The sequence below is a fragment of the Lepisma saccharinum genome, chromosome 10, assembly GCF_977018435.1.
Source record: "Lepisma saccharinum chromosome 10, izLepSacc3.1, whole genome shotgun sequence".
Lineage (NCBI taxonomy): Eukaryota > Metazoa > Arthropoda > Insecta > Zygentoma > Lepismatidae > Lepisma > Lepisma saccharinum.
Genome location: NC_139238.1, coordinates 23,641,188 through 23,668,357, shown reverse-complemented (window position 1 = coordinate 23,668,357; position 27,170 = coordinate 23,641,188). Strand labels below are relative to the sequence as shown.

The 27,170-nt window shown below is 39.7% G+C and overlaps 1 protein-coding gene across 2 annotated transcripts; it reads right to left on the bottom strand.

Moving 5' to 3' along the window:
• Nucleotides 1-14,542: 14,542 nt before the first annotated feature.
• LOC145994248 (PBAN-type neuropeptides-like) lies at nucleotides 14,543-24,511 on the bottom strand. Of its 2 annotated transcripts, none has more exons than XM_083130350.1 (3): nucleotides 24,400-24,511; nucleotides 21,037-21,306; nucleotides 14,543-14,845 (listed from the first exon to the last, which is right to left on the bottom strand). In XM_083130350.1, the coding sequence occupies exons 1-3, from the start codon at nucleotides 24,473-24,475 to the stop codon at nucleotides 14,607-14,609; spliced, it is 585 nt and encodes a 194-aa protein (XP_082986476.1). In that variant the 5' UTR covers nucleotides 24,476-24,511; the 3' UTR covers nucleotides 14,543-14,606. The 2 variants fall into 2 exon arrangements, with proteins under 2 accessions (XP_082986476.1, XP_082986477.1); XM_083130351.1 differs by having other exon boundaries at nucleotides 14,543-14,842.
• Between the last annotated feature and the right edge of the window lie 2,659 nt (nucleotides 24,512-27,170).

The following is a 27,170-nucleotide window of genomic DNA, read 5'->3' as shown; positions in this document are numbered from 1 at the left end:
GATCCCAATCGACCTCGAATTTTGAGATATAAGTATGACGGTATACTGCTGCCACCTACCTTTCATATGCTGAAGTATCAAAAGAATTGGGATATGTCAAAACTCTCGTATGTCACGTTCAAAATTCGACCGTAAGGAAAATGAAAATATTTTCAGTGGAAAAATGACATCCCAACTGTGTGTGTTTTTGTTTATGTCCGCTACGAGTTCGGTGGCGTTGTAGACAATATGGCAACGTCCGTGACTGAGTGTGTTGTTATGCCTGAATCTCCGCACAAAGGTCAAAAACGAGTGAAAAACTCAACTGAATGGGTAATAAACAAACGGAAGTTATGCAGAAACAGTGGCAAGTCATATCATGGCCGTATTTAGAGGGGGGGTTTCTAGGGTTCAACCCCCCCCCGAAACTTCCGACATGTTGGATTAATGGAAGTTCAGAAACCAAAATGTGTAACAAATTTTCATTTTTTTTTTCGAAACATCACAAAAATACAAGGGGACAATGTTGAAACGATAGAGCTAGAATTTTTATACATTTAAAATTCTGAAAGTGTAGTGAAACAGGATTTATTCTCAGAATCCTAGCCTACCCGCGACCCCTCCATTTTCACTTCTGCTGTTATCTTTCCAGTGTTGTTCCTGCGTCACAAGGAATATAGACTGAAGATTCCCTTATGATTGTCCCAAAATTCCCTTTCCAGCTTTTAAATTCCCTGTCCGAAAAAGTCGAAAATCCCCCTTGATAGGAGTTCAAACCTAGGATCTCCAGTTTCGTAGCGCTACGTTCGCGATTGAGGTTACAATCCATGCACCAGGCTAAGTTTTTAAAAATAATAACTGCTTCCACTCTTTTCAAAATTCCAAAAATTTAATTTTAAAGTCAAACAACAAAAACTTTATCATTAAAATTTCCATCTAACATTTAAAGCTTTTTCTTGAAGGTATCTAAAGTTTAATGACGAAGTATAATAATTGTGCATTTCAGTACACATTGTATGAAACGTAAAAAAAAAAAGAAACTTGTGCTGGATATTCACTCATCTGCTGGATTGAGTAAACCCCCTCAAGGATATGACAATTATATAATAATAAGAATTATTAGTATTATTATTATGAAATTTTAATTATTATTGTACAATTATTGTTATTATTTCTATTATTCAAATTTCTGGCGACGCCCATGGGAACAATTATGATTGAACCCCCCCCGAAAATTTTTCCTGCCTACGGCCATGAGTCATATGTAACAAAAACTTCAACTGTGGTTCCAAAAAAAAAGACGTCAACCATTAGAGAAGTGCTGTAACTTCCCTGATTTAACTTGCGTGTTTCAACGTTTGTCTGACGATGTGAAGGACACATTGTTTTTAAATTTTTATGGCCTTGATGATTATAATAAACAGAACACCTATTTGTTCAATTTAATCGAAAAAAAATGAACCTCGAGAGGCATACAAAAAGGACAGAATAATCAGAAACGAAAGTAGACGCAAGTTTACCTAAAAGTAGGCCTATCATGTTACGATGAAGAATGAAGCTATTGAAAAGAAGAAAAGGAAGATGCGGTGTTTGTATTGCCCCAACCAATGGTGTGATGTCATTGAAGCAGCAAGAGTAAAAACCTTTTCACTATTAATAAAATGAATAGGGAAGATTTTGTTGATATTCAAATTAGTATTACTGTAGTTCAAACTTTGCCATCACAAAAAAAAAAGATGTTGATGGTGCTCCTCTGCTTTTACGTAAGGTTACTTCCATTATTGTGGAACATGATAATCCTGATATTGTAAAATTTATTTTATCTTATTCTGAAATTGACGTGCATCAAACAGTTAATTTTAGGAAACTAGGTAAAACTTTAGATATTTCATTGTTTAAGTTTCAGCGGAAGTACAGTGAACAGAGAAAAATTAAGAAAGCTAAATACACTGACCTGATGCAACTATTGAATATATATACTACCCGTCTATCATGGTTTTTATAAAAAATCTTTTTCATGATGCTGTTGATGTTGAAGAAGAATGTGAAAATCTGGGAATGGAGCTGGATTAATACAACATGTTAAATAAATGTAAACTCAATAAATAAGTTTTACCCCATTTTTTCACTTGTGTATATTTTTTCCAAGTAAACAGCACAAAATCTGTGAAACTATTAACCACAATGGTTCAAGAATTTGTAGATAAACGTTAAAAACCATATTTAAAAGAACCTAAAAAAATTACATGTTAATGTTGTTTTGAAATTAAACAGATAATGTCATTTTTCTCAAAATGAACTTTGGTTGGGATCTGCCGTTATTTTTCTGAGCGCCTCAATTATTATCTACGCAATGAATTTATCATTCATTTTCTGCCATTCAAAAATACGGTTTCTGTGCTTGTTTTTAATTATTAGCTAATGTGAAATTGAACGTGTTGAAAAAGTATTTCAAATCGTTTGTTCCAAACAAATGCTTTAGCATCGACTTCTAACCCCCTCTTTGCGTAATTTATGAGAATAATAACGTTTTTGATACCACTACTATTACTACTACTACCACCACTACTAGTAGTAGTAGCAATAATAATAATAATAATAATGTCAATGTTGTTGTTATTATTAATATTGGTACGTTTATTCTGGTACTTGCCTCCCTCCCCAGACAAAAATTCGTGGTTGCGCCTCTGGTTACACGGTGCAATACCGACTCGTCCACTTCGTTGATTTGGTGACAAGACAAGTAGTGTTTTTGGTGCCTGTGCCGTTTGCACTAGGTTCTGGAGCGGTGTAGTGTGTGGTGTATGGTCACCACGTGATGTGTGCTAACTAATCAAATGAGCCTTTAAAGCAGCAGACAGGCATTTGTTGGGTCTTCCGAACTTGAGCACCTCTATTCGTCTACTTGGTTGAAAGCCATTTTCTTGCACCAGCCTGACGACACCGGGATACACCTGCACTACAGCTATTGTCAAAAAGCGCAGCGAGCTAGACGGGGCTACTCTTTCCTGGAGCGGGTCTCCCTTATCGCACAACATTAGAGCAACCTTGCGTTCTGACGTCAGACAAGGAAGTCCTATGTTGTTAGGTTTGGTTCTATTAGCATATATGCACTGAAAATTTATTATTTATGCTATTGTAAGAGGACTAAACCTAGGTAGCCTTACAACTTAGGCATTTAGCCTAACAATAAAAGCATTTCCCGGTGATGTTAAAACACAAGATTGCTCTATACCGCGTTTGTTACAACCTGTCCCCTTTCCCGCGCTAGGGAGCGCTCGACAGTTTCGGTGCCAATGAGAAACGAGGAAAAAATCGTCTGCTGGGCAGCGAGGAGCGAATGGGAGCCACAAGAGAGGCGCTTACGTAGATGCTGTTGCGACGTTGCGTATTTTAATTGGCTGCCTGGCTTTGACTTTCCCCAGCACCGAGAAAAGCCAGGGAGCAACTAGCGCGGGAACCGGGACAGGTTGTAACAAACGCGGTATAGTGCTGTCCAAAAAGGGAGACCCGTTCCGGAGCAAGCGAACGCAAACACGTCACTGCGCAAGTAGTGAAGCGAGACGGCTCCACCAATGAACACGTGAGAGGGAACGGGATCGCTTGAAGGGGGGAAAGCAACTGCAGTTAACGGGTCTCACTTATCGCACAACACTTTAGCAACCTTGTGTACTGATGTCACGGGAGAAAGCTTTTTGATTTTAGGATATTAGGATACATGCCTACACTGTTAGGCTAGGCTAGCTAGGTTTAGTTCTCTTAGCCTAAATAATCATTTTTATTAGTATTTATGCTAATGTAACCTAACCTAACCTCGTAGGCATTCCTCGTCTGACATCAGAACACAAGGTTGCAGAAATGAAGTGCGAACGGGCAGACCCGTAGTTAACACCCTTTGCAGCAGCGTGTACTGCTTCGCTCTGCCCACTCGATTCCTCCCCTTCTCTGACGTTATGCGCGGGCTTGATCCACAGATTCCGGGGATAGTCATTATCCCCGCCACTGATGTTTAACTAGATAGATCGTGTGTAGTAAACAAGGGAGAAATAAAAAAAAATCAAATTTCTGGGAACTAAAACTCAAGCAGATCCCATATGTTTATTTGCTTCCCTCCATGTGTGCAAACATGGCTAATTCTGCAGCTACCTCGACAGAAGCAACGAAACGACGCACGTGTCACATAAAGGAAACAACGCCCCCATTTACAAGCTCCCCAATTCACAAGACAAGCACAGAGGACGCCACCGACGTGAGGATCTTAAAACGATTTAACGAGCGGCTGCTGACACGTTGATGTGGGTCTCATTTTGGCTTCAAACCCAACATCGGCCTCCTTAATTTCGCTTTTACGGCAGCCATTAAAAATGTTCTGGCAGGAACTAATTCGTGTTCTGGGAAGTTCCTCGTCCATGTAGTTTGTAAAATGGTTCGTTTGTTTACGCGCGGAATTCTTGAAGAATGGTGTATCTCGTTAAAAACGACTTCCTAGTTGTCAGCTTGCTAATTTTGTAGCTGCAGTTACCTGTCTCATTGTCATTTTTTTGTACATTGTTTCTTACTTCTGGTAGTAGGTGGTTTGCACAGATATAAACATATCACTTTGTTTACATCCATTGTTGCTTCTTAATTTCAACATTTTGCACACTCTTTCTGACTAGCCCCAGCATTTTCATGTAGATGATAAGTATGACAAAATTATATTTCAAATATTCTCAAGATAGCCTACTAGTTGAAAAAAATGTATACTTTATTAGAATAATGGAATTGACAAAACTAATAAAGATTTGAAAAACTCAACATGCTGACCAAGGCAGAAATTTATTTTATTATAAAACATAAACTGAACCTAACGTTTCAACCTTCTAGCAAGGTCTTCTTCAGACTCTGCACCAAGTACAAATGTAACAAGGTACAAAAAAAGAACGATATATATACACAAACATTACTCCCCTCCAGACTATTAGAAAGTTGTTCTGGAACAATCTAGCAGGTGGCTTTCCCTTGTCAACTGTACTTTCACCTGAAAGTGAATGTGGTTGGACTCTTTATCTCACGCTCTTTTTCCTTTCTCTCTCCTCTTTCTCTCTTGTCCTTTCTACTCTTTCTAACACCTTCTTCCATTCTTTGTTTATCTTCATTCCCCATTGCAGTTCATTGTGTCTTCTTCACCTTTCTTCTCTATTTCCTTGGCTTCCTTCCATTTTCTCACTAGTATTCTCTTCTCCCTTCCTATCTGCTAAGCCTCATCCCACTCTATGTCATGTCCTGTTTCTCTTGTGTGTTTAAATATCGCATTTCTCTCTCTCTCTTAAGTCGTACATCATCCCTATGTTGTTTCAACCTGTCTTTCAGCCACTTTTTTGTTTCTCCTATGTACACACTTCGTAGATAATCCCTCCCTCTTCCTCTTCTCTGTTTTCCTTTTTCTTGTTTGCAATCTTCGTTATTCTTAAGATGCTTCTCCCTCCCTTCCTGTAAGTTTTAATGCCCTCTTTCCTAAGCACCTTGCATATCGTTTCTGTGGTCTTCCCCATTCTCCTTGCTAGAAGGTTGAAACGTTACGTTTAGTTTATGTTTTATAATAAAATAAATTAATATTTAGACCAATGTTTTTCCACGCATTTTACAAACTGTAGCAACGGACAGTTTTTGTATCGTTAATTTACAATTTTCTATTATTAACGTAAACCAAAAATAACTAAAACTTCAACTGCACGTTAAAAATAGAATATTATACAGGGTTATTCCCTCTCTAGAGGCCCCAAACTTTTTTCTATAAAACTACCATTTACTTAAAGTTTGTATTGAAAATTTGTATGCACATACCTTGAACAATGTAAAACAGGATCTGATCGTATCCGATGCTGAAAATGGTCCCCTTCCACATGCAAGCACTCTTGTACACGTCTCTCCAAATTCCGGAATACTTTTGGGTTCAATATATTGACGTATAGCTTCTTTCAGGGCTGCGATTATGCGGGGTTTATTTTTGCACACTTATCCCTTCAATAAGCCCCAAAGAAAGAAGTCGGGTAGGATGAGATCGGGAGATCTTGGTGGCCAAAGATTTTTTTAGATAATTCGGTCTCCAAAAAAAACTTTTAATTTCTCTCATGCTGACATTTGAAGTGTGACATGTCGCACTGTCTTGTTGGAAATATCCATCAGTTAGTTCATCATCTGTTACTTGATTGACAAATTCAGTGAATATTTCCAGGCAGACTTCCGTGTTAACCGTTTGTCTAAAAAAAATAAGGCCTATAATTCGCCTACGAGACACTCCACACCACACTCCAATTTTCTGAGAATGCAAAAGCTGTTCATGTATTGCACGAGGATTTCCTTCTTCTGAGAGTTATGGCCACTCAGATGAAACCATGCTTCATCCGTAAAACAAGTGAGGTCTAAAATCCCAGGATTCTGAATAAGAAAAATTTGAAACCATAAACAAAACCGCACACGTTTTTCATGGTCTGTCGGTTGCAATTCTTGAACACATGACACGCGGTAAGCGTGTAGTTTTGATTATTTTTTTTTTGCAGCTTTTTGACAGGTGGAATATGGGAGATTAGTTTCTTGGGAAAGTTTTCGCAATGATTTTGATGGTGATGCCAGTAATCGCTCCTTTACATCCTGTTTTGTCTCTTCAGACATTTTCCGGCCTCCTGAATGCTGTGTGACAAGACTTCCCGTTGTCTCTAACTTTCTTACCATTTTCGGGATACAACACTTTGAAGGTACACGTCTGACACGAAATTCAGTCTGAAATGCCCTTTGACATACTTTAAATGAAACAGTTTGCCAGTATTTACGAACGAGGAACACACGCTCTTCGATTGTGTACATTGTAATCCCTGTACATTCGAGCCAACACTACCGAGATGCATTGTCGCGGAACAAAACAAATGAAGGTCACTGGAAGAGTCCAAACCTATTGCGAGGGGTTAGATCCTGTTTTACATTGTTCAAGTTATGTGCATACAAAATTTCAAGACAAACTTTAAGTAAATGACAGTTTTATAGACAAAAGTTTGGAGCCTCTAGCGAGGGAATCACCCGTTATTTGGCGTTATCACTCCATGGGGCTTGGGGGGGCTCGAGCCCCCCCCAATGTTAATGATGTTGGGGCAGAGCCCCCTCCCCAAATAAATTTGCTTAAGAGGATCTAATGTATTATTTTGCTTCTCTTGTAAAGTTTACTCTGAATTGTGCCACATGAACTTAACTTTAAATACATATTTGAAATGTTCTAGCCATCAAATTTGGGGGGCTGAGACCGCTAAACCATCAACTTTGGGGGGGCTATGAACGGAGACAGAAAAACACATGACTTATTACTATATACTAAGTATAAAATTATGAGTATTGTTAACATTTTTACTAAAAAGAGTTTCAAAATAACGAGGTGATAGGACAATTTTACCAGTATGTTGTTTAGTTAATTCTGAACAATTTGAGGTCGAAAACACGACTTTCAGGCAATATTGATATGTACGATATTTAGTTATCCTCGAAATCTCTTCCTCTAGTCCAAAGAATAAGGGGAAAATAATTCTAAAGTCTTTGAGTTTATTTAACACTGGCTTGCAGTAAAGTACTCAAGGAAAGCTTATGAAAGCGAAAGCGGGAACGGCTATGATTAAAGGCATTATTGCTAAAGCACGGCGTGCTATGTGTTTATTTATTATTGCAAAATTAAATTTAAAAAGTAAAATATTGTAGCAAGAACAAAAAAGTAAAACTATTTGCCTACGATTTGTTTTATCATTTATGTAAATAATTCAATAAAACTGGTAAATATTGTAAATATTCGCTATTTTTATGGGTACGTCAACACTAAGGTTCTTTGCACCCGTCACATGTCCTTTCTTTACAAATCTGTTGCGGACATTAAAAAACACCCATGCCCTCGCCGGGACTCGAACACGAGACCTCAGGATCAAAGCGAGTTCAGCCGACCAACCAACACGCTCGGCTACCGAGGCCGGCATAAAACTGTTATGTTGGCCTCTTAATGTAAATACATAGCCTACTTTTAAATAAAAATGTTAATTGTTATCTAAAAAACAAATGAGCAGACACACGTTTTTCATGTTACATTTCATTTGCATGACGAATATAATAGCTGCTTAAGAACTGCTATACGAAGACGTAATTTTTATTTTTAAAAAAGGGAGGGAGTGGGTCATTCATTCATATATTTCAGTGATCAGAGTCCCCCCCAATAATTTTGACAAGTCGGCGCCCCTGGGCGTTATGTTATGTACGTACATAAAAATGTTCTTATGAGGCAACAACCAAATAAAGTTAATGAAAATTGTCGATGCTAGCCGACAGTTTTTGAAATGTGTGGAAAAACATTGTTCTAAATTTTCATTCATATATTATGTATATGTCAATTTAATTCTAATAAAGTATAGCTAATCAAAACGTGCCATCGCGTTTTTTATTATACGTAAATAAAGATCTTCAGTGCTCAGAATGAAAGTATATACGATGGATACAGTAGTACGTAAATTTAACAACTGTTTCCAACTATGTGTCTTTTCTGGGTGTTAAGGTAAAATAACATTTCTAATTGCGTGCTAGGACTTGTGAAAGTGTCGGCCCCCCTATCCCTCGTTTCTATCCGGCCGTCTGGATTACTTCCTACTTAATCTCTCAATCTCTCCTTTCACCTTACCCTGGGTGCCAAGCGAGCAGATTATATTTGCGCCGGAATTACAAAAGGGGGGGGTTTCACATAACAATTTATATTTTTATGTCCCTGGTTCGTTTACACATATACAGCAAGTGAATATACAACTGGTTAAATGGACAGTTCTTGAAATCATAACATTCTCGTAGGATATATTGGTTTATTATACGTAGTTATATATATACATATTTTACAGAGCGTTTCCATGAGTGTCTTGCATAGACCAAATTACCAAATCTCTAAATCAATATAGTTGCTCACCTATGGCATAACCATCGGCACTTCCCTTACCACCGAGTTAGCATAACTATCTCGGTGGGCCTATCCTCAGCTTAAATGATATTCCGTTACAAATGCGTTTTCTTACGCCTTCGCTCCTTCTTTTGGGCATCAATTTATCAAATACGGAAATATCCACATATTCAAAGCTTTTTCTAAAAGGGACTTGGGACAGCAACAGGGGCTGGCATAACCAGATGCTACATTATTATATCCAGTTTAGCCACCATAAGTGGACTAAACTTGAGGAGACGTTCCTCTTTCGTCGATCAATGGGGAAACACTGTTTTTTTGCTAAAGCCCACTGGCTCTTTTTATAGTCAGGGTAAACGTCCGTGGACGTGGACCCCGTAGCGTTGGAAAATTCCACTGCCAACGGTCCTTTGTAAGACAGCTAGCTCCCCCAACCGGGGAGGTAAAAAACAGAGGAATCTAACATCCAGCAAAGCACAATCCAATAATATATACACTTACATGCAATAATAACATAAAAGTACACTCATGGAAGCATATTACTTAACCCTACACCTTGTTGCTGGCCAGCAATTAATTATTACAATATACCAAAACCAGTAATGGTCAATCCGACCGTTACAGACTTTAGTGTTTTGGGTGGATTTCTGGATTCATTTGGAACGTAGGTGGTAGTCGAGCTGGTAAACGTTATTGTCGAGGGAGTGGATCTTGTTGAGCTGGAAATGTAGGAGAAAGAAATAGGTGCAAGTGGAATTGAAGCCATCACATGCAAAGTACCGTGCAGGCATACGAACAATTTTTCGAATTCAAATCATTGAAACAAAGCTGACTCCTTTTTCTATTCTTTTTTATTTGTGTGTTGTAATACAAGGGAGAGTCAAATAAATAGATCTTAATTTCTTTTTGTTTCTCATCTAGTAGATTTCTGTAGGGCTGCACAAATTTGCTGCATTTTAACACAGACCTATGGCTGATCTACATATATTTTCAACTTTGAGTTAGTCCTGTATATCTCAAGAAGAATATGTCTTTGGGGTCCACGTGCAGTCACGTATGAGTAGGGACGTGAAGTTTTAGTTTTATTTTCCTCTAAATTTCAATGTTATTTTTTTATTGCAATTCGGTGTTATTTCTCGCGGTTTAGGGCAAAATGGTGACATTAATTTAAAATCTGTGTTATTTTTACATGTATTTTTCCTGTTCCTCTTTTGCTTAAGATTTTCACATTGTGTTACTTCTGGAAAATTTAGACAAATTTTAATGACAAAAAAATATGGCTTACCTTTGTGAGAAATTACCAAATTGCTTCCATTTGGAAAACTATTTCATCTCATCAGACACTAAATATGAAATGTTTATTGAATGACAACACCCAAATCTTTGAACACAATCATAAACATGACGTTTCCCTAACAGTGCCAAAAAATCCCTCTGCGACCTCAAAATACAGTTTTGTGTACACACACATACACGCCCTCCCCCCCCCCCCCCAACCTACCCTCCGAAGCACAAGAGGTGGTTCTCCCTGAAACTTTTCCCGTTCCTTAGAAATTTTCCTTCTGGGAAGATCACCCGAACGAATTCTATTTCAGGACGAGCTTAAACACTGTGAGTTATGTCTGCACCAATCTACAATAAATGAAGCGTGATAATCTCTTTTGAATCGTACTATCACCAGATAGACCACAAATGACAGAATAGGGTGTTACGCGCTGAAAAGGATCAACTTAACTGAGCTAAGCAACGCAACGACGCAGAATCGCTCCCCGTGACACCTGTCACGCGGATTAAACATTACATGAATTATAATACGGTCAGGATAAGTGCCTACAGTCGGAGTTACCGAGAATAAACCTAGGAGGATTTGATTTTAAGTACCTGAAATGACGTTACATAATACTACGGTGGTTCTGAATATACACATATATTAAAGCACAGATAAATACACAGTACATCTTGCCCTTTTTCACTCGATCTCTCATTCATACACTCATTCCATGGCATATTGCGACAATATGTCAATTACAAAGGTTAGATTAATTAATACTTTGACTATACTCATGCTATTTCTTGGCTACATTGCCATTTACAATTTACCGTTTAGGATTTTAAGTATAAAGTGAATAATTGTTCCTTGTGCGAACCCCTTTTATCTTTTCTGAAGGTATAAATATATTTCAATGAACTTTTGTTTGCTGTTAACATAAACTCTGATCTACAACATTGATTGTCCGCCGGAATACCGATGTCTAGTTATGCCCTAGCACTGATTTAAGTTATGCAATGATTTGATGTACACAGATTCGCGGTAGATTGGTGTCATCTCTCTCACACACGCACATGGTTGGATCTTACCTTCGCGGCATTCCCTCTGACCTGGGTAGGGTGAAAGTGGTCCTACAGTTTTGGAAGACGTCTGCACTCCATTGTTGCACTTCGCGGTTATCCTGGTTGGCGAAAATGGATCTCCCGGCAGTTCCGTATGGCATCATCGGATCCTGGCTTCACTCGTTCACTTCACAGGGACGTCCATGACGGTACACGTACACTGTCGACTCCATACGACAACTAGCGCAGTAGTAGGTCAGTCCTTCACGGTTTCACATGGACTCACATGGCTATTAAATGTTATTAACTTCTGCTAACTTAGGACGTTGTTTCGGACGATTGACACAGGTGGACGTGTCTGGCTTTATTCTCACATACCACACGTATGTGCACGAACGCGTTGACGGCGAGGGGGAAACGACCCCCTTTTGTCTACTCTGCTCTACTCCATGGCTCTAAAACACTCACTCGAGGAAAAAACAAATCCAGACCTCGGATCCGATCGCGACTCTGAGCTAGGTCGCACGTAGCTCACACTCCGGTGGCGATTGTAGGCAAAACTGTTTCTCGTTATTCCAAATCATCCCTTTTATTCCAGATTTGAACGAAGTGACGCTCTAGTCTCTGTATTCAGGTGTCAATTTATTGTTTCTGGTGCTTTGACCGTTGTCCTCCTATCCTGGTCAACGCTCACCCCGGTCCTTAACCTCTCGTAGCAGCCCCTCGTGCAGAGATTATGCTAAATCCTCGGCTATTGTGTTCGACACGTTCAGAAAGGGCCATCTCACCAGGATACAGTCTCCCATTGAATCCAGCGATGAATCTTTAATAATTCATAACTCCCGTAGTTCTGTTCTGATTAGGCTCAAATTCTGGAATCAGTACTTTCAAGATGTGGTCTTTCGCTGGTTAAAATCTCATCCAATTCGGTCCATTGGTTTAGAAGTTGATCTTTTCCTGCTATTCTCCATAAGAATGCATGTAAATCCGAATTCAGGCGAAAAACGGTGAGTGAGCAAGTTAGTGTTGGCTAAGACAGTCGCTAGACACCTGTATTCGCGACGGATTTTAATATTACCAATCGTAGTTAATTCTTAATAACGGGCAATTAGGTTAATTACTTGTTACTCAATATTTGACCGTTATAAGGGCTTCAGGTATGTCTTTTTTTTAAGCCAAAGAAGTGTTATCCCCAGTTTATATTGCATATTTCGCGTTAAAGTGTAATATTAGGTGTTATTCTAAAAAAAAGGCAGAATTCTAGTTATTTCGCGATTCCGAAACACCTAAAAACGCCCCCTTTACCTACCCAAATAAATTTTACAAACTTTTTTTGCTTTCCTCAACTTTTCGGTGTTGTCGTTAAAACGAAAACTTCAAGTCAGGTCCCTACTTATGAGCCACTGGAAAAGCCTTTCCACCCACCTGCCTGCGAACTGAGGCCATTGTTCAACTTTCTTCTCCATTAGTGAACTTGTTCGTGTGGTAAGCATGCACAGACATACTGAATTTTCAATTGCCGATAAATTTCTGTAAGTTTTAGGCTGACAGAGGGCAAAAAACCACTTCTCTTCACTGGTGCACGTATGTATAGAAGGCGCCATCTTTAAAATAACAAAAATGGCGTTTTGAAGCTCACTTGATTAATGTTGCAGGCCGTGGTTCCCCCTGGAAAATGAAAGTCAACCAAAAATGATATATTTTTGACATATAATTTCATTTCAGCCACAATAATATGTGTTAATTATTGCATGAATATGATAAATTCAAATTTAAGCAATCTTTTTTGAGGGAACGACACTATTAGTTGGGAAAATGTGTCTTGTTTGCCCCCCTGGAAAAAATACCTTCCTTACCCCTCCCTGGAAAAATTCCTGCGGACGTCCATGGTTGCAGCCTTGAGGTCGTTTCGTAAATAACAGTTGATACCTCATGTAAATTTGAGCTGTATACAGCTTTTATTGGACTTCCAATATTTTCATTTTACTCTTGTAATAATATAAATATCTGAAGATTTATATTATTCACCAGAAACATAAATGAAACGAGTGCAGGTCTTCATATATTTATTTTGTTCCAATTAATGATCATTGATTGTGTGGAATTATTTTGCAAGAATATTCTGAGCAGAAAGTAACTGTAAAAGTAAGTTAGAGTTACTTTTCAAACTATCAGTAACTGTAACTTGTAGTAGTGACGCCAAAAGAACCGGCCCCCATTCACAGCGCAGAGCGGTTATTTTGGCAAAATCCTGTTATCCTGCTGGCTGTTTCGGGGGAAAGGGATTCTAATGTTGCCGCTTCTTGCCCAAAGAGGGGCAGCGGTATGTCTAATTGGCTGTTTGACTGCAAGTATCTTTGCAGTAAATGCGGCAACAGCGGGTCACTGCCATAAAGGCAACATAATTATGCTTCTTACCCTATATAAGGGGATAGACACGATGTATTAAAAATACAGGGAGTCCCTAAAGTCCCGTTATCATTGCATATGACATAGATCAGGTCGGTTTTTTGCAAAGTGCTCTACAGCTCAAAATGTTGTTGTTGTTGTCATTTGTGTTCTAGGCCCATTTTTCTTTATGCAGGACTGATTTCATGGAAAATGTAATGCGATATGCTTGAACAGTACCTACTACCCCAGGTGAAGAAGTTGCAGGCATACATTATTTTTCCAACAAGACGGAGCACCCCGACATTGGTCTCATGATGTTCGGGATATTCTGGATAGGCATTACCCTGCCAGATGGATAAATCATGAGGACCAATTGCCTAGCCCCCTCAATCTCCTGATATCACCCCCCCCCCCTTTTGATTTTTTCCTAGGGGTACGTCAAGGATTGTGTATACTAAATCCCTGTTCCAGATCTTGTTACACTTCACAGGAGGATCATTGCAGCTGTGCAAACGGTTGATGCTGATACGCTTCAGCACGTATGGGTAGAAGTGGAATATGGCCTTAACATCCTGAGTGCAACCAGAGGGGTACACGTTGAGGTGCACTGACGTACTTGAGCTGTAGAACCTTTTGCAGTAAACCGCCCTGCTCTATGTCATGTGGTTTCAGAGTTATGTTTGATTTTAATGGTAACGGTACTTTAGGGACACCCTGTTTAATACTGTATATATTTGAATTACCAGTTGCTGTAAACATAAACGTTTGCGTTGAAAAGTTGACACTAGCCTTTCCAAATCTCGGCTGTGTAAAATTTGAACAGTGGCCGAATCAAATTAGGTCGTGTTACCATGTAATAGTACTTTATTAGTCTATAATACGTTACACATACTTAAGAAGATATGAAGAGTTATTGGATGGAATGTACACGGGGTAAACGAAGCCGAATTAACAATCAGTGCTTGGTTGTAGACCTCCCCAGGCGAGGGGAGAACACGTTGGCCCTCCCTGTCCTCTCGGGTTCCTCTCGGCCAAGTCTCGGGGTCATGGGGACGGCCCTCCGGCGCTCGCTGTTCCTCCCCAGGCGGGGGGCGAAGGGAGGCGATCGCTCCTCCACGCTCTGGCTCTCCTCCGATTCCCTTCCGAGGCGGGGAGTGAAGTTGATGGAATGGCGTTTGCCGCTTCCGGAATCTGCTGCAACAGAAGGAAATCAAGGAATGTGGTTGCTTTATTTTACTATTATTTTTTTATTATTATTATTATTATTCCAGTTTTGTCTTATGGTGGACAGGATAGCAGGGACATCGTTAAAGAGGGCCCGGGGATACTGTCCCTTCAAAACTTCCACGTTCCCCCAAATTTTCCGTGTTTATATTATTATTTTTTGTTTTATTTTACTTCGCTTCTTGTGCCACTTTTGGCTAATTTGCGAAGATGGGGATGAGTGATGATATGATGAAATTGATGATTGATTGATTGATTGAATTGTTGAAGCCGCCTACCGAATAACGCTGTATGGCACATTTCAGTGAATGCGAGAACAACGGATACAACCTGTTGTATGTTACTTGCCTACAGTAGAAAGAATCATAAAACCTTATGCAAACACAGTATCAATCTTTAGGCAACATCCAACCATATGACTGGCCAGCTTAGAGCCTGTAGCCGCAGGGCCGCAGCATGATTCTACTGGTAACTCGGCACATTCCCAAAATTGCCATACAGTGTTATTCGGTGGGCGGCTTCAATTGTTGTTCTAAGTCCACTTTATGCACAGAAAGGCTAATCGGTACTGGACCTACAGTTTAAAGTGTGATCCGAACAACTATGTGCCTCCACCGGATATCGAACCGGGGACCCCTTGATACAATGCGATGTCGCAACTACTGCGCCTTCGGGGAGGCCCTAATGATGAAATTGATTAATGGACACTCACAAACATCCATGTCCAGGCCAGGATACGAACCCGGAGTCCCTTGCGTTGTAGCGCAATGTGCTAACCACTCCGCCATAAAGGCCGGTACCCGTGATCTTATATACTGTATATATTCGGGTTGTTCAATAAGTTTTGCCTTCTGACCTGTAACTTTTTTATTGAGTAAGGGAAGTTTATGATTTCACATTTAAAAAAAAATTGGAATGGCTCTTCTCATAGGATCTTTTCTGTTTGAGTTAGTGCCACGGACGTCGGAGCAGTAGCTTGAAAGATGTCGAACTATACGTGGACGTACGGTTCAAGCGGCGTGCTGTGATTGAATTTCCGACTGCGAAAGATGTTCCACCTATCGAAACCCATCGTCCTGCGTGTCGTAGATGGGGAAGCATGCGTTGCGTTAGCACGGTCAACCCAGCCACGGCCACTTTGAAAGACAAGCACCTCAGTGGACGCGCTCTCTGCATCCAATCGAGAGATGGTGACACGTATTGATGAACTGATTCGTGGTAATCGCCGCAGAGAAAGATCGTAGGCATTCTGGGCATATCTCTTGAATCGCGTCATCAACGACGAACTTTGGTTCCCTCGTCAGCTGACAAACCTTAGCCAACCTCATTTCCCCTGACGGCACTAGTGCACCGATGGCGGAAGGGTATCGACGCTGGTGGGGACTACATCGAGAAATGATGTTACCCTTTAAAAGAGGACATTCCAAACTTTCATTTGAATGTAAAATCATAAACTTCCCTCACTCAAAAAAAAGTTATAGCCCAGGGAGGCAAGACTTTTTGAACAACCTTCGTATGTAGGATGATTCGGCGAAAGCGTGCAAAAATGAAACAGGAAATGGGTGATGCATCATTGAACAATTTGAGAGAACCTGGGTCGGAGAAGCCACCGTAACGAGATATGAGTTGAAACATGTCAAGCTCTAAAATGACAAATAAGTTACACGTATGGACAGTATGCTGAGTAAAATGAGTAGCAACTGACACTGATCTGATTCACGCGTATGACTTGTATGCTTGACGTTTCGAAACTATTTTCTTGCTTTTTGACAAACAGACGTTAACAACGTCCAATTGCAAAACTCACAACAGTTGTTCAAAATGACGACGGCTAACCAGAATGCAAGTACAGGGAGGTTATTTCAGTCGTTCACCGCCAGCGTGACGGCCGTTCGTCGGAGTCTTCATGCAACAGGTCCCGGCAAATTGCATTACAGGAAGTCCGTAACAGAAACCGCTTGTTTTCTAATGTTTCCACTTTTCACAATTACAGTTACAATTACAATTGAAATAAGCACGTACCTTGTCGCAAGGATGCTGGAAAAGGTGCCCTCCCAAATACAAATATTTCTGGCACCTTATTTCTGACATCTAATCTTAGATTAGACATCGCTACTTTATCCTCAGTTGTCGCGACAGCGCCGGCAACTTATCGGAGGTTGGGGGAGTTGTCAGCCGCGAGAGGGCGCTTCAAACTGCACGTATCGGCAGTGATGCCAACCGTAGGGACATGTCCCTACGCATAGGGACTTTTCACTAAATTTCGCCCGCGTAGGGACGTAGGGACAGATTTTGCCAAATGAGGGAAATCGTAGGTACTTTTTTCAATCTTGGAAAATTACATTTTATGTATTAGTTTATCTGGATACTTTAGCGAGGAGGAAAAAAAAGAACTAAGTGACAAGTCTCCATCATAATTTTGGAACATGTTATCGGTTACCAAAAACTTTCAAGGCACGTTCTTTTTTGAAAACATTTCCACTCTCGCGAAAATAGTGCTAACATTGCCCCATTCTAACGTGGAAACGGAGAGAATATTTTCAATGTTAAGTGATACAAAAACAACAAAGGGAAATAAAATGGGACCAAAATTGTTAAAGACTGCAGGAAATACAGCATATATCACCAACCAACATCTATCTCTTCACAGCAACACCATGTGTGACTTCAAATAACATAATCAATAGTAAACGACTCAACGTTATTCATTAGGGGTGTGCGGGATCCCGAAAAGTCAGGACCGGGATCGGGAAAAAAAATTACCGTCCCAATCCCGACTTCGGGAAATGACTTCCCGACTTTTCGGGATCCCGAGCAGTCGGGAAATACCGAATGGTCACTTTAAAAAGTCGTTAATTCTCGACGTTTTCTGCATTGTAAGTTTTTGGAACTTATCGAAAATTGTAAATTTTTATTCTAGAAATGCAAAAACAATCACTTAAAGTGAAAATGACTAAAATTTCCAGTGCTTCGGAAAATTTCGAACATTTCCCGTCCCGAAAATTTTCCGACTTGGTCGGGAAATTGCAAATTTTTCAGTCCCGAATGTCGGGATTTAAAAAAATTACCGTCCCGATCCCGTCCCGACCCAAAAAATTCTGTCCCGCACACCCCTATTATTCATTAAGGCAAGAATTTACAATACCGGACCCTTCTGTAATTTCTATGCTACGTCTTATACTCACGAAATAATTAGTCGTGATGATTTATCTCAAGTTAACATGTTGGGGTGAGGTGAAAAAATTGTTCATTAACGTGTAGAAATTGTAAAATAAGCTTTTCAATTCTCGCAATGATTCTCCGTATACAAGTATGGTAGCCATATTTGTTGATATGAACAATTGACGTTTGCAATTAGTTACGCTTTCTACAGCGTTGCCACACTGTTGATTTCATACTTGGAGAGCATGAATTGTGTAATAATGGCGGAAGAGAACAGTAAAAAGTTGTTAATGTTGTACAGATTGTTAGGTTGAGTGTGCAGGAGGATGGCCGTGGGCTAATTAATAAACTTATGGATTTCAGTATATTGCCCAAAGAACGTCCTTACATGTGACAGCGACAATCACGATGTAGAAGAACTCATTTGATTACAGGTAAATTTGGCAACAGTACATCAATCATAAAATTGCAGGATACGAAAATGGCGTCTTCGATGATGAACGTTTGCCGTTAAAGTGCTACGAAAATAAGATTTTTTATCGGTTCGTAATCACCATTAGCGCAAAACCATTCACGGATAGCCCCACTGACCATTCTCGGTAAGGTTAGGTTAAGTTAGGTTAGGCAAGGCAACCATAGTTAAAATTTGGGCTCGAAAAAAACATGCACGGGTAGCCCAACAAACCATTGACGGATAGCCCCACGAACCATTCAGGTACGGTTAGGTTAGGATAAGCAAACATAGTTAAAATTTGGGGTCGTAGTAATATCATGAATGTATATTTCGTTTTTTAAGTATTGGAAACACAAAATCTTCCGGTAAATAATGAGCAATCGTGCCGATCGCGGACCACTCAATTTAACTTATTTTGCAATTTCTACACGTGACCCACAAATTTTAACTTCAAATTCGTGATTAGGAGGCCTCAATTAGTGAGTATGCCAAATATTACAAAAATCGGGGAGGGGTCCTGTACAGTAAATTCGCTCCTTCATTAATTGTGGAAGCACCGAGCAGAAAGATTTGGTAAGTAAATGTGTATATTTTATCTTCTGTCTTGCATGCTCATGAGGTGTTTTTTTTTTTTTTAGTCGCTTTACGTGGAGCAGGAACATTTGGTCAGTTGTAGGGACATTTTGACTACGTCTGTAGGGACATTGCCGAAAAATGGTTAGCAACACTGTCAGCTACCAGACGTAGTCACTGTACGTTCATGTTCACTTCTGTTTGCGTTTATCAGTACGCGTGTTGTTTATACTGTGTTATTGTAATGTGCTACTCATGGCCAGTGTTTATTGTGTGTTAATTGTTATTCATTCATTACTTATGCCGTTAAACAAATATACTCTTGAACAGAGAGTTTTTATGTACGATAATTACGTGAAAACGAATTCTTGCAGAAAAGTGGTCAGGGAATTACGAGAGACAGGATCTCTTGAACCTAAGAAGGTTCAAGGAGGTCATTTTCAACATCTCTTATAACACAGGAGGTTAGTGATCATCATTATTATTACTTTTAAATATCATTTTACGCTTTCGGTTTGCTTTATGCGCCGGGATGCTGTCTTCCCTTAATGTCAACTGAGGATAAAGTACCGATGTCTAATCTAAGATTAGATGTCAGGAATAAGGTGCCAGAAATATTTGTATTTGCGAGGACACCTTTTGCAGCATCCTTGCGACAAGGTATGTGCTTATTTCAATTGTAATTGTAACTGTAATTGTGAAAAGTGGAAACATTAGAAAACAAGCGGTTTCTGTTACGGACTTCCTGAACGCAATTTGCCGGGACCTGTTGCATGAAGACTCCGACGAACGGCCGTCACGCTGGCGGTGAACGACTGAAATAAGAGAAGTGTACAAGACTCTGTCACACACAATGTGTAAGGTATGGGCCTTATTTGGAACAGATGTTTCTAAAAAGGCCAATTTGTAGGTGTTCGCAAGATAACTTATTGCAGCTGTGCTATTTAAGTCATACACATTTTAATGTTTGTCCTTTATAGCCAATATATTGGGAGAACACTTACTGGCTTCTTTTCAACTTGTAGCTCGCTCACAAAAAATATTACCAAATGTTAGTTGGGCCTTATTTGACACATGTGCCTTACGAGTATAAGAAGTTGCCTGAATAAATAACGGTATAAGATTCAATTTCCGAAGCCATTAAGCTACTGTAAAAATGACAATGGCCGTTTTTAAAGTATTAACGGTCATTAAATCGTTAACATAAATAATGTAATTTAACGATTCAGTTTTAAAAATATATTTGTGGTGAACCCAACTGCAATTTACGAATAATCGTTATCTATCTTTATACATATATTCAAATTTAAGTCAAAGTTAAGTTAAAGTTAAATCCTTTTCTTGTAAATTAACAAGCAGACTTAAATTTTAACGGTAGAATATTGTACATTTTACGGTAGAAGATGGACATGAAGGTGCACCTTAACGTATGCAGAGGTAGCACTTGTAACGAAATATCTGTTAAAATAGGCGACGAACAAAATGCAATTTTTTTTAGAAATCGTCCACATTTGCTTAGAACTACAAAAAACTTTAATCTAAATTATCAAATTATGTAAATGTTACCTAATTTTTTGGTTACGGTTAACAAAAATCTTAAACAAACGAGTTTTGTCATTCAAACAAATCCGTTTTTTCTACCTAATATCCCAAAATATGTAAAAATATGCATCGTGAAATTCATGTGTATCATGGTTTTTAAATGCACTTTTATGTACAGAGAGGCTAATTGCTACAGTTTAAAGCAGGATCCGAATCACGATGTGCCTCCATCATACCTGCAGGTATCGAACCCGGAACCCCTTGCTTACAAGGCGGCGACGTATCCACTACGCCATCGAGTACATTGTTCCTAAGAGTGTAGTTGTCATTTTTGCTTGCTACATGCTTGTAACTTGAAACTGAGAATCAAACGCAAGATCATGAGGATTTTACTTGAGAACGACAGACATTAGCGAAAAAGAATATTTACCTTTCAGTGCAATAAGGGCCCAAGGCGCATCCTTGAGAAGTTCCACCAGGTTGAAAGCTTCGTTTTGTTCAGCCTTGGACTCCAGCGACCTCTTGTCCCTCTTACCCAGCCGGGGACCGAACCACACGCTCCCAGCCTCCCTCTTGCCAAGCCCTCCAAAGACTTCGCTGGGGTCGTCCACCTCTATATCGATGACGTCATCACCATCGAAGCTTGGTTCGCTCGCGTGCAGGTAAGGGGAGGTGATGTAGCTCAGTGGTAACCTGAGAGCTGAAAAAAATATTTACATTTTAAGTAACCTTGCTCTTCATACCTGTAAAAATATGTAGGCACGTATCTACACCCTGTCCCGGGAATATATGGAGCAAGAGAACGAAAACAAGTCTCTGAGCAAGCAGTGAGGGGAGGGAAAAGTGGAAGTGAGTGACAGGCTGCAGCTACCACTTCTTTGAAGCAGCGCGCACTGCTTTGCTCTACCCACTCGCTTTCTTCCCTTCTCTACCGTTATGTGCGACCTTGATCCACAGATTCTCAACACAGAGTGTAGTACTTCAGATCAATACAATTCTCGTATGCACACCTTTTGCTATTATGTCGCATTTGGTAACTAAAAGTAAATTGCGTTCCATTGTGCCCATATATGCGAACTAACTGGTCAAATTTTAAACCATCAGAGCTGTAGTCGTGGGTATACGGCGATATACTCCATGTACCCATTGGTAAACCTTCCTCATTAGCGTATACTTTCTACAATGAGTGTACCTTCTACTTTCGTTCCCTTTTTCTTTATTTATGTAACTTAACTTGGCCATTACACCGATGCGGTTATTACTAATAAATACTTCTGGTTTCGTGTCATCGGGAACAAAATGTCGAGACGGCTCACCTGTTGATCAGTTTAAGCCTCAGAAATATGTGAAAATATGGCTACAAAACCATTTTGCTGCAAATCATGCTTATTCTAGAGTTTGTGCAAAACTTCCTTATCACAAATTGGTGACGTATCAAAAGAGGCACTTTGGAGGTACAACCGCTCCTGAAGAAGACTCTATTAAGCAATGTAAATAGTGAGGTCTTCAAAGCATTTTTCCAAGTTCTTCATTTTTAGTGTTATTAGCAGTATTATTAAAGTTATTAGCAGTATACAAACTGACAATTCACAAAAGCAATATCAACATGAAAATGAACTACAATCACATGTTGTACTGTATCACGGCCAGCTTTATTTAGGGCCGGAATCCTGAAAGGTGGCAACGCTGTCTCGCCGGCCTAAAACATCAAGCTACATAGCATGGGCGCGAATAGCAAAATTAATGTTGACTTTCAAAGAAACAAGCGAATCTGTGTAAAATGTTTTTCTTTATCCAAATCTGGAATGCAGATTGACATTATGATGTAAGTGGAAAACATACATTAACAATAGAAATGGAAATTTATCGTTAAATAAATGGAAATAAACATAAAACACAAGGCCAACTTTACATATCATATGCAGCATGGAACTTTCCAATAATGTGTACAGTTGTTTGACCCTATTTTATTTGCTAGAATGTCGGAATGACATTAGAAACTCTTTAGAAACTAAATATATAAGTGATGGAAGATCTAACACACTGGCTTTAAAGTTTTAAAAGTAACACGTAAAAGTATAGTTCTGGATGCGATAAACCAGCATGGGCGAGTATTGCAGAGTGTAACATTTATCTTGTGTCCATAATATTTCTGTACATCGTCTTCATTTTATCATTCTACGACATAATTTGGCAAGATTTTGTTCAACAGACAATACGTTGTAGTTACGATGTGCGTATGAGAAAATATTTGTTTTGTGTGCATATATATATATATACAAGACTAAAATTATGCCTTCCACGACATTTATTATCTTAAAATAAATCTTTCCAAACAAGTGACATTTCGGGTGTTAGTGGCTATATACTCCCTGAGAGAAAGTGGATAATTTTGCATGGTTTAGAAATTAGTTTTACGTTTCCGTTGCTTTTCTCTTGCGGAGATATGATATAGTGAAAGAATGAGTGTTGTGTTCTGCTGTTTTCGTTAGAGGTTATACGAATTGTTTTTTTTTTTTTTGGGGTGTTGTAGTTTCGCCCTTGTACTTAATACGTATAACTTTAAAGCTTAGCGTGTGGTGCCTCTAGCACACAACTTTTCTCAGCGTGGAATTTGCTTTTGCCATGCCTCTATGTCATGGTTATAGCTTTCGATGTCGCTGATTTATTTTGCACATAATTAAAAATCTTAATGACATCATTATTGGATATTTATTATATTTGATGATTCACCACATGTGAAAAGTACGGAATGCTGCGTGAAATGCTGGTATGCGGCTCAAAAACTTTGATGCATATTTTTAACAACTTAATAACATACTGCTTCACTTATTAGAAATAACGTTGAATAAACTAGCGAATAGAATTTGAGCGAATGAAGTGATTACGGGATGAATGAGCTACAGAAAATTATTACTTTTTTACGTCTGTAAGTTCACTCTCTAATGTTTCTTCCGAGTAACATCGGCCGGCTGATGTCACGGTTTACAGGGTTGCCAAATTGAGGGCTCCGGCCCATGGACGTCTGCAGGATTTTTTCCAGGGAGAGGCAAGGAAGGTATTTTTTTCAGGGAGGGGGCAACATGGCATATTTTCCCCAATAATAGTGTTCATCCCTCAAAAAACATTGCTTAAATTTGAATTTATCATGTTCGTGTAATAATTAACACACATTATTGTGGCTGAAATTAAATTATATGTGCGAAATATGTAATTTTAGGTTGATTTTCGTTTTCCAGGTGGGCTACGTCCCCCCCTTGCCCCCCTTCCGGACGCCCAGGCCTCCCTCGGATTAAAGATGTCAGTGACTGTATCCTTTACGTTCAAATGCAGTAATTAAAATAAGCGTTTCATATTTTAAGATCTCTTCTCTATTGTATTATGCCTATTTATGGAAATTATGGCAATCATCCAGTGGCGTGCCCAAGTGTGGTTAGTGGGGGTCATAACCCTTTTCCCTTTTGGCCCAGCACTTCTAAAAAAAGAACGTCAAAGCAGGAAAAGATGGCAAAATGAGGACTGACTACTAAAGAAAGTATAAGGAACCCCCATTTTGTCACGCATGCCACTGCAATCATCATCATCAGTATTGTATCACCAATGACTTTTTTGCGGAACTTATATGATATCATCTACATATATTTAATAGAAACATAATCCAAAATTAATGGAGACATGGTCTTTCCTAGCGTATACCTACTGCATGAATTGTATGTACAGTTACCTGCAATAAAAATGGAATGTGAACTTGAATACATTTTCAATGCAGGTTCGGTCTATAGCCAATACTCACCAACGGTGCTGGAGAAGAAACCTATTGCAACTAAGATAGCCAGCGTATGAACAACAAGAAGCGCTGCAGATGCCATGGTTGAGCTGCTGTTGATGTTCTGCTGATCCCTTACCAGCTTCCAAAGGGTTTATATACTAGGTTCGACACTTACGTACAACGCCTTGGCGTGACTGCAGGGGTGCAGCGCCAACAGCGAGCGTTATTGGAAGCTGGTTGACAAATGGACATCTCCATTTAATCAAACAGTCGGAAGGGATTTAGGATGAGGTGAAGCGGCATTAGGAATTTGTCAACATTTTGAATTACGTGACGGAAATGAGGTTGTCGAGGATCACGTTAGATGGCGCCAGAGGAAAAAAACAATGTAAGTTTGACGCAAGCTGCGGTGTCGTAGAGTCCTACTTCCTTACCAATTTACCTTTTCCTGCTATTTTGAAGAGCATTATTAGAAATGTGATTTTCGAGTCCTTCTAAAGATTTCAATAACGGAGGTTGCTATTAAATTCGACCTCTTGAGAAAAGTTAACTGCTTTTGAAAGGTAACTTTGAAAATAGGACCTCCCCGATGACGCAGTGGTAATGCTGTCGCCATGTAAACGAGGGGTCGTGCGTTCGGTCTCTGAGTTTCTCTCCTTGAGTTTATCTCCCTCTTTTTCTGTTCTCCTTTTCTCTTCCTTTCTCTCTCCCTCTCTCATCTTTCCCTTTTCTCTCTCGCTCCTCTATTTCTTTATTTTCTCTATTATTCTTTCTTTCTTGAGAGGGAGAAAGAGAGAGAGAGAGAGCGTGTGTGTAGGAGAGAGTAAAGCAGAATAGATAAAGCTGCTCTTGTTTACTGTCAACGAACGTAGAAGACACAAATACTTCACAAATGTTTGTAAACGTGTATGTTCACGTGTTTCCCTTTTAAAAGCTGATGCCTTCCAGGCCTTGGTGTAGAGGTGCGGCCTTAGGTTCAAGCCTCCAAGTGCAAAAGGGGCCTCCGTTGAAGAAAAATTGTTTCAAAAAGGGCAACAAAATGAAAGAAATGAGGTATTTCAAATGTGGTCAAATATAAATAGTGTAACGAATTATCTCATATAACTTGGCCTGAAAGTTACAAGTGAAAGTGTATATAAGGGCCTCAATTTGATGTTTGGCCGGAGTCTCCACATGTACAGATCGCGGTCTAATGTCGACGATAATAAGTTGTAAATTCTACAACTGCTCTGAGGTAAAGGATATACTAATATGCCATTATTTATGTGGATTTTGTGAAGTTTCTGTTATTTTCTATTTCGCGAAAATAGGTTATGTACGTTACAATGTTGAATTGGTCGGCCCCCGTGGCAGAGTGGTTAGCACATCGCGTTACGACACCAGGGGTCCCGGGTTCGAACACCGACCTGGGCATGGTTGTTTGTGAGTGTACATTCATCAATTTCATCATATCATCACTTATTCTCAATTATTATAAATTAGCCAAAAGTGGCACAAGAGCGAAGTAAAATAAAGAAAATCAATCAATCAATACAATGTTGATTTAACTTTTCTTCCGCACTGAAGTTTTAATCACCTTCCTATCGCCTGAGATTTTCAGCAGCGTATTATGAAGATTTTGCCGATGGAATTTTACAAAAAGAAACTGTTTCCGAAAAGTCTTATCAAAATGTATTTACTGGTATATCGAAAACTAAGTGTATATTAGGTATAATTCATGCCGAGGTCCGCTAAATTTAGAAGTAAACTCGGATCCACTTTAGCCTAGAACCAAATATCTCTACGTCGTGTGCCGGTTTGAACTCATATCATGGAAGAAATTAAAGGTCGAACAGACCATCGAATTTGGTCAGGGAATCCAGTCCACTCTGTAGCCTATCTGTCTCTACCTCTCTCTCTCTCTCTCTCTCTCTCTCTCTCTCTCTCTCTCACTCACTCACTCACTCACACACAAACTCTCTCACACACACAAGAAACTTGAGTCTGCAACTATTACATTCGAGTACACTTTGTCTCGGGAATCTGTGTAGCAAGGCCGCGCATAAGGTTAGAGAAGGTGAGAAAGTGGGCGGAGCAAAGCAGTCCGCACTGCTGCAAACTGCGCTCTTCTCCGTGCAGTCACTTTCCCTCTTAATCATTCATAGGTGGAGCCCTCTAAATACTCTACTTGCGCAGAGACGTGTTTTAGTTCGCTTGCTCCATAGATTCCCGAAACAGTGTCGACTCTGTTGTCCTCACGGTATTGGGTCAACACAGACAATTTGGCTGCGGCATGGCGTTAAAGGAAGATAAAATCTCCGATTTCGTCTTCCACTTACTTATGGCGAGATTCATGTCATCATTTAATTCCCAGAAGCTAATTCAATCATATTGTACGTACCTACATGTGGATAATAAAAAGTATGTGAGAGAGATGAACCTTATTTTCGTGGCCATTACTTAATTTCCTGTCCGTTGTGACTGGAGAGAGGGGTTGAGACTTTCTAACCCTCTGACATCATCACTGTCTATGTATGTCTTCGCAATTAATTTTTCACTAAGGTTCACCGGAGTGCAGGGAGCACAGACATATGCGCTACGCTGCTGTACTGGGGAAGAATCAAGTACACTCGCCGGCAATAAAAATGGGACACTACAGTAAGCCCGCGCTAAATCCCGGCGCGGGGAACGTCTTTATGGCAGTGACCCCGTATTGCCGAGTTTCCATACAACCATACAAACAACCATAGCTGGTGCTTGGGCAAGAGCCGACAACGTTAAAAATCCCCATCCCCAAAGCAGTCAGTAGGGAAACA

Bases quoted from the DNA above. Each gene is read 5' to 3' on its own strand.
- LOC145994248 (XM_083130350.1), bottom strand. From the start codon at position 24,475: ATGGCATCTGCAGCGCTTCTTGTTGTTCATACGCTGGCTATCTTAGTT. The intron at 21,307-24,399 runs GTGAGTATTGGC...TATTTTTTTCAG, and splicing joins TTTCTTCTCCAGCACCGTTG to CTCTCAGGTTACCACTGAGC. The intron at 14,846-21,036 runs GTAAATATTCTT...CTTCTGTTGCAG, and splicing joins GGCCCTTATTGCACTGAAAG to CAGATTCCGGAAGCGGCAAA.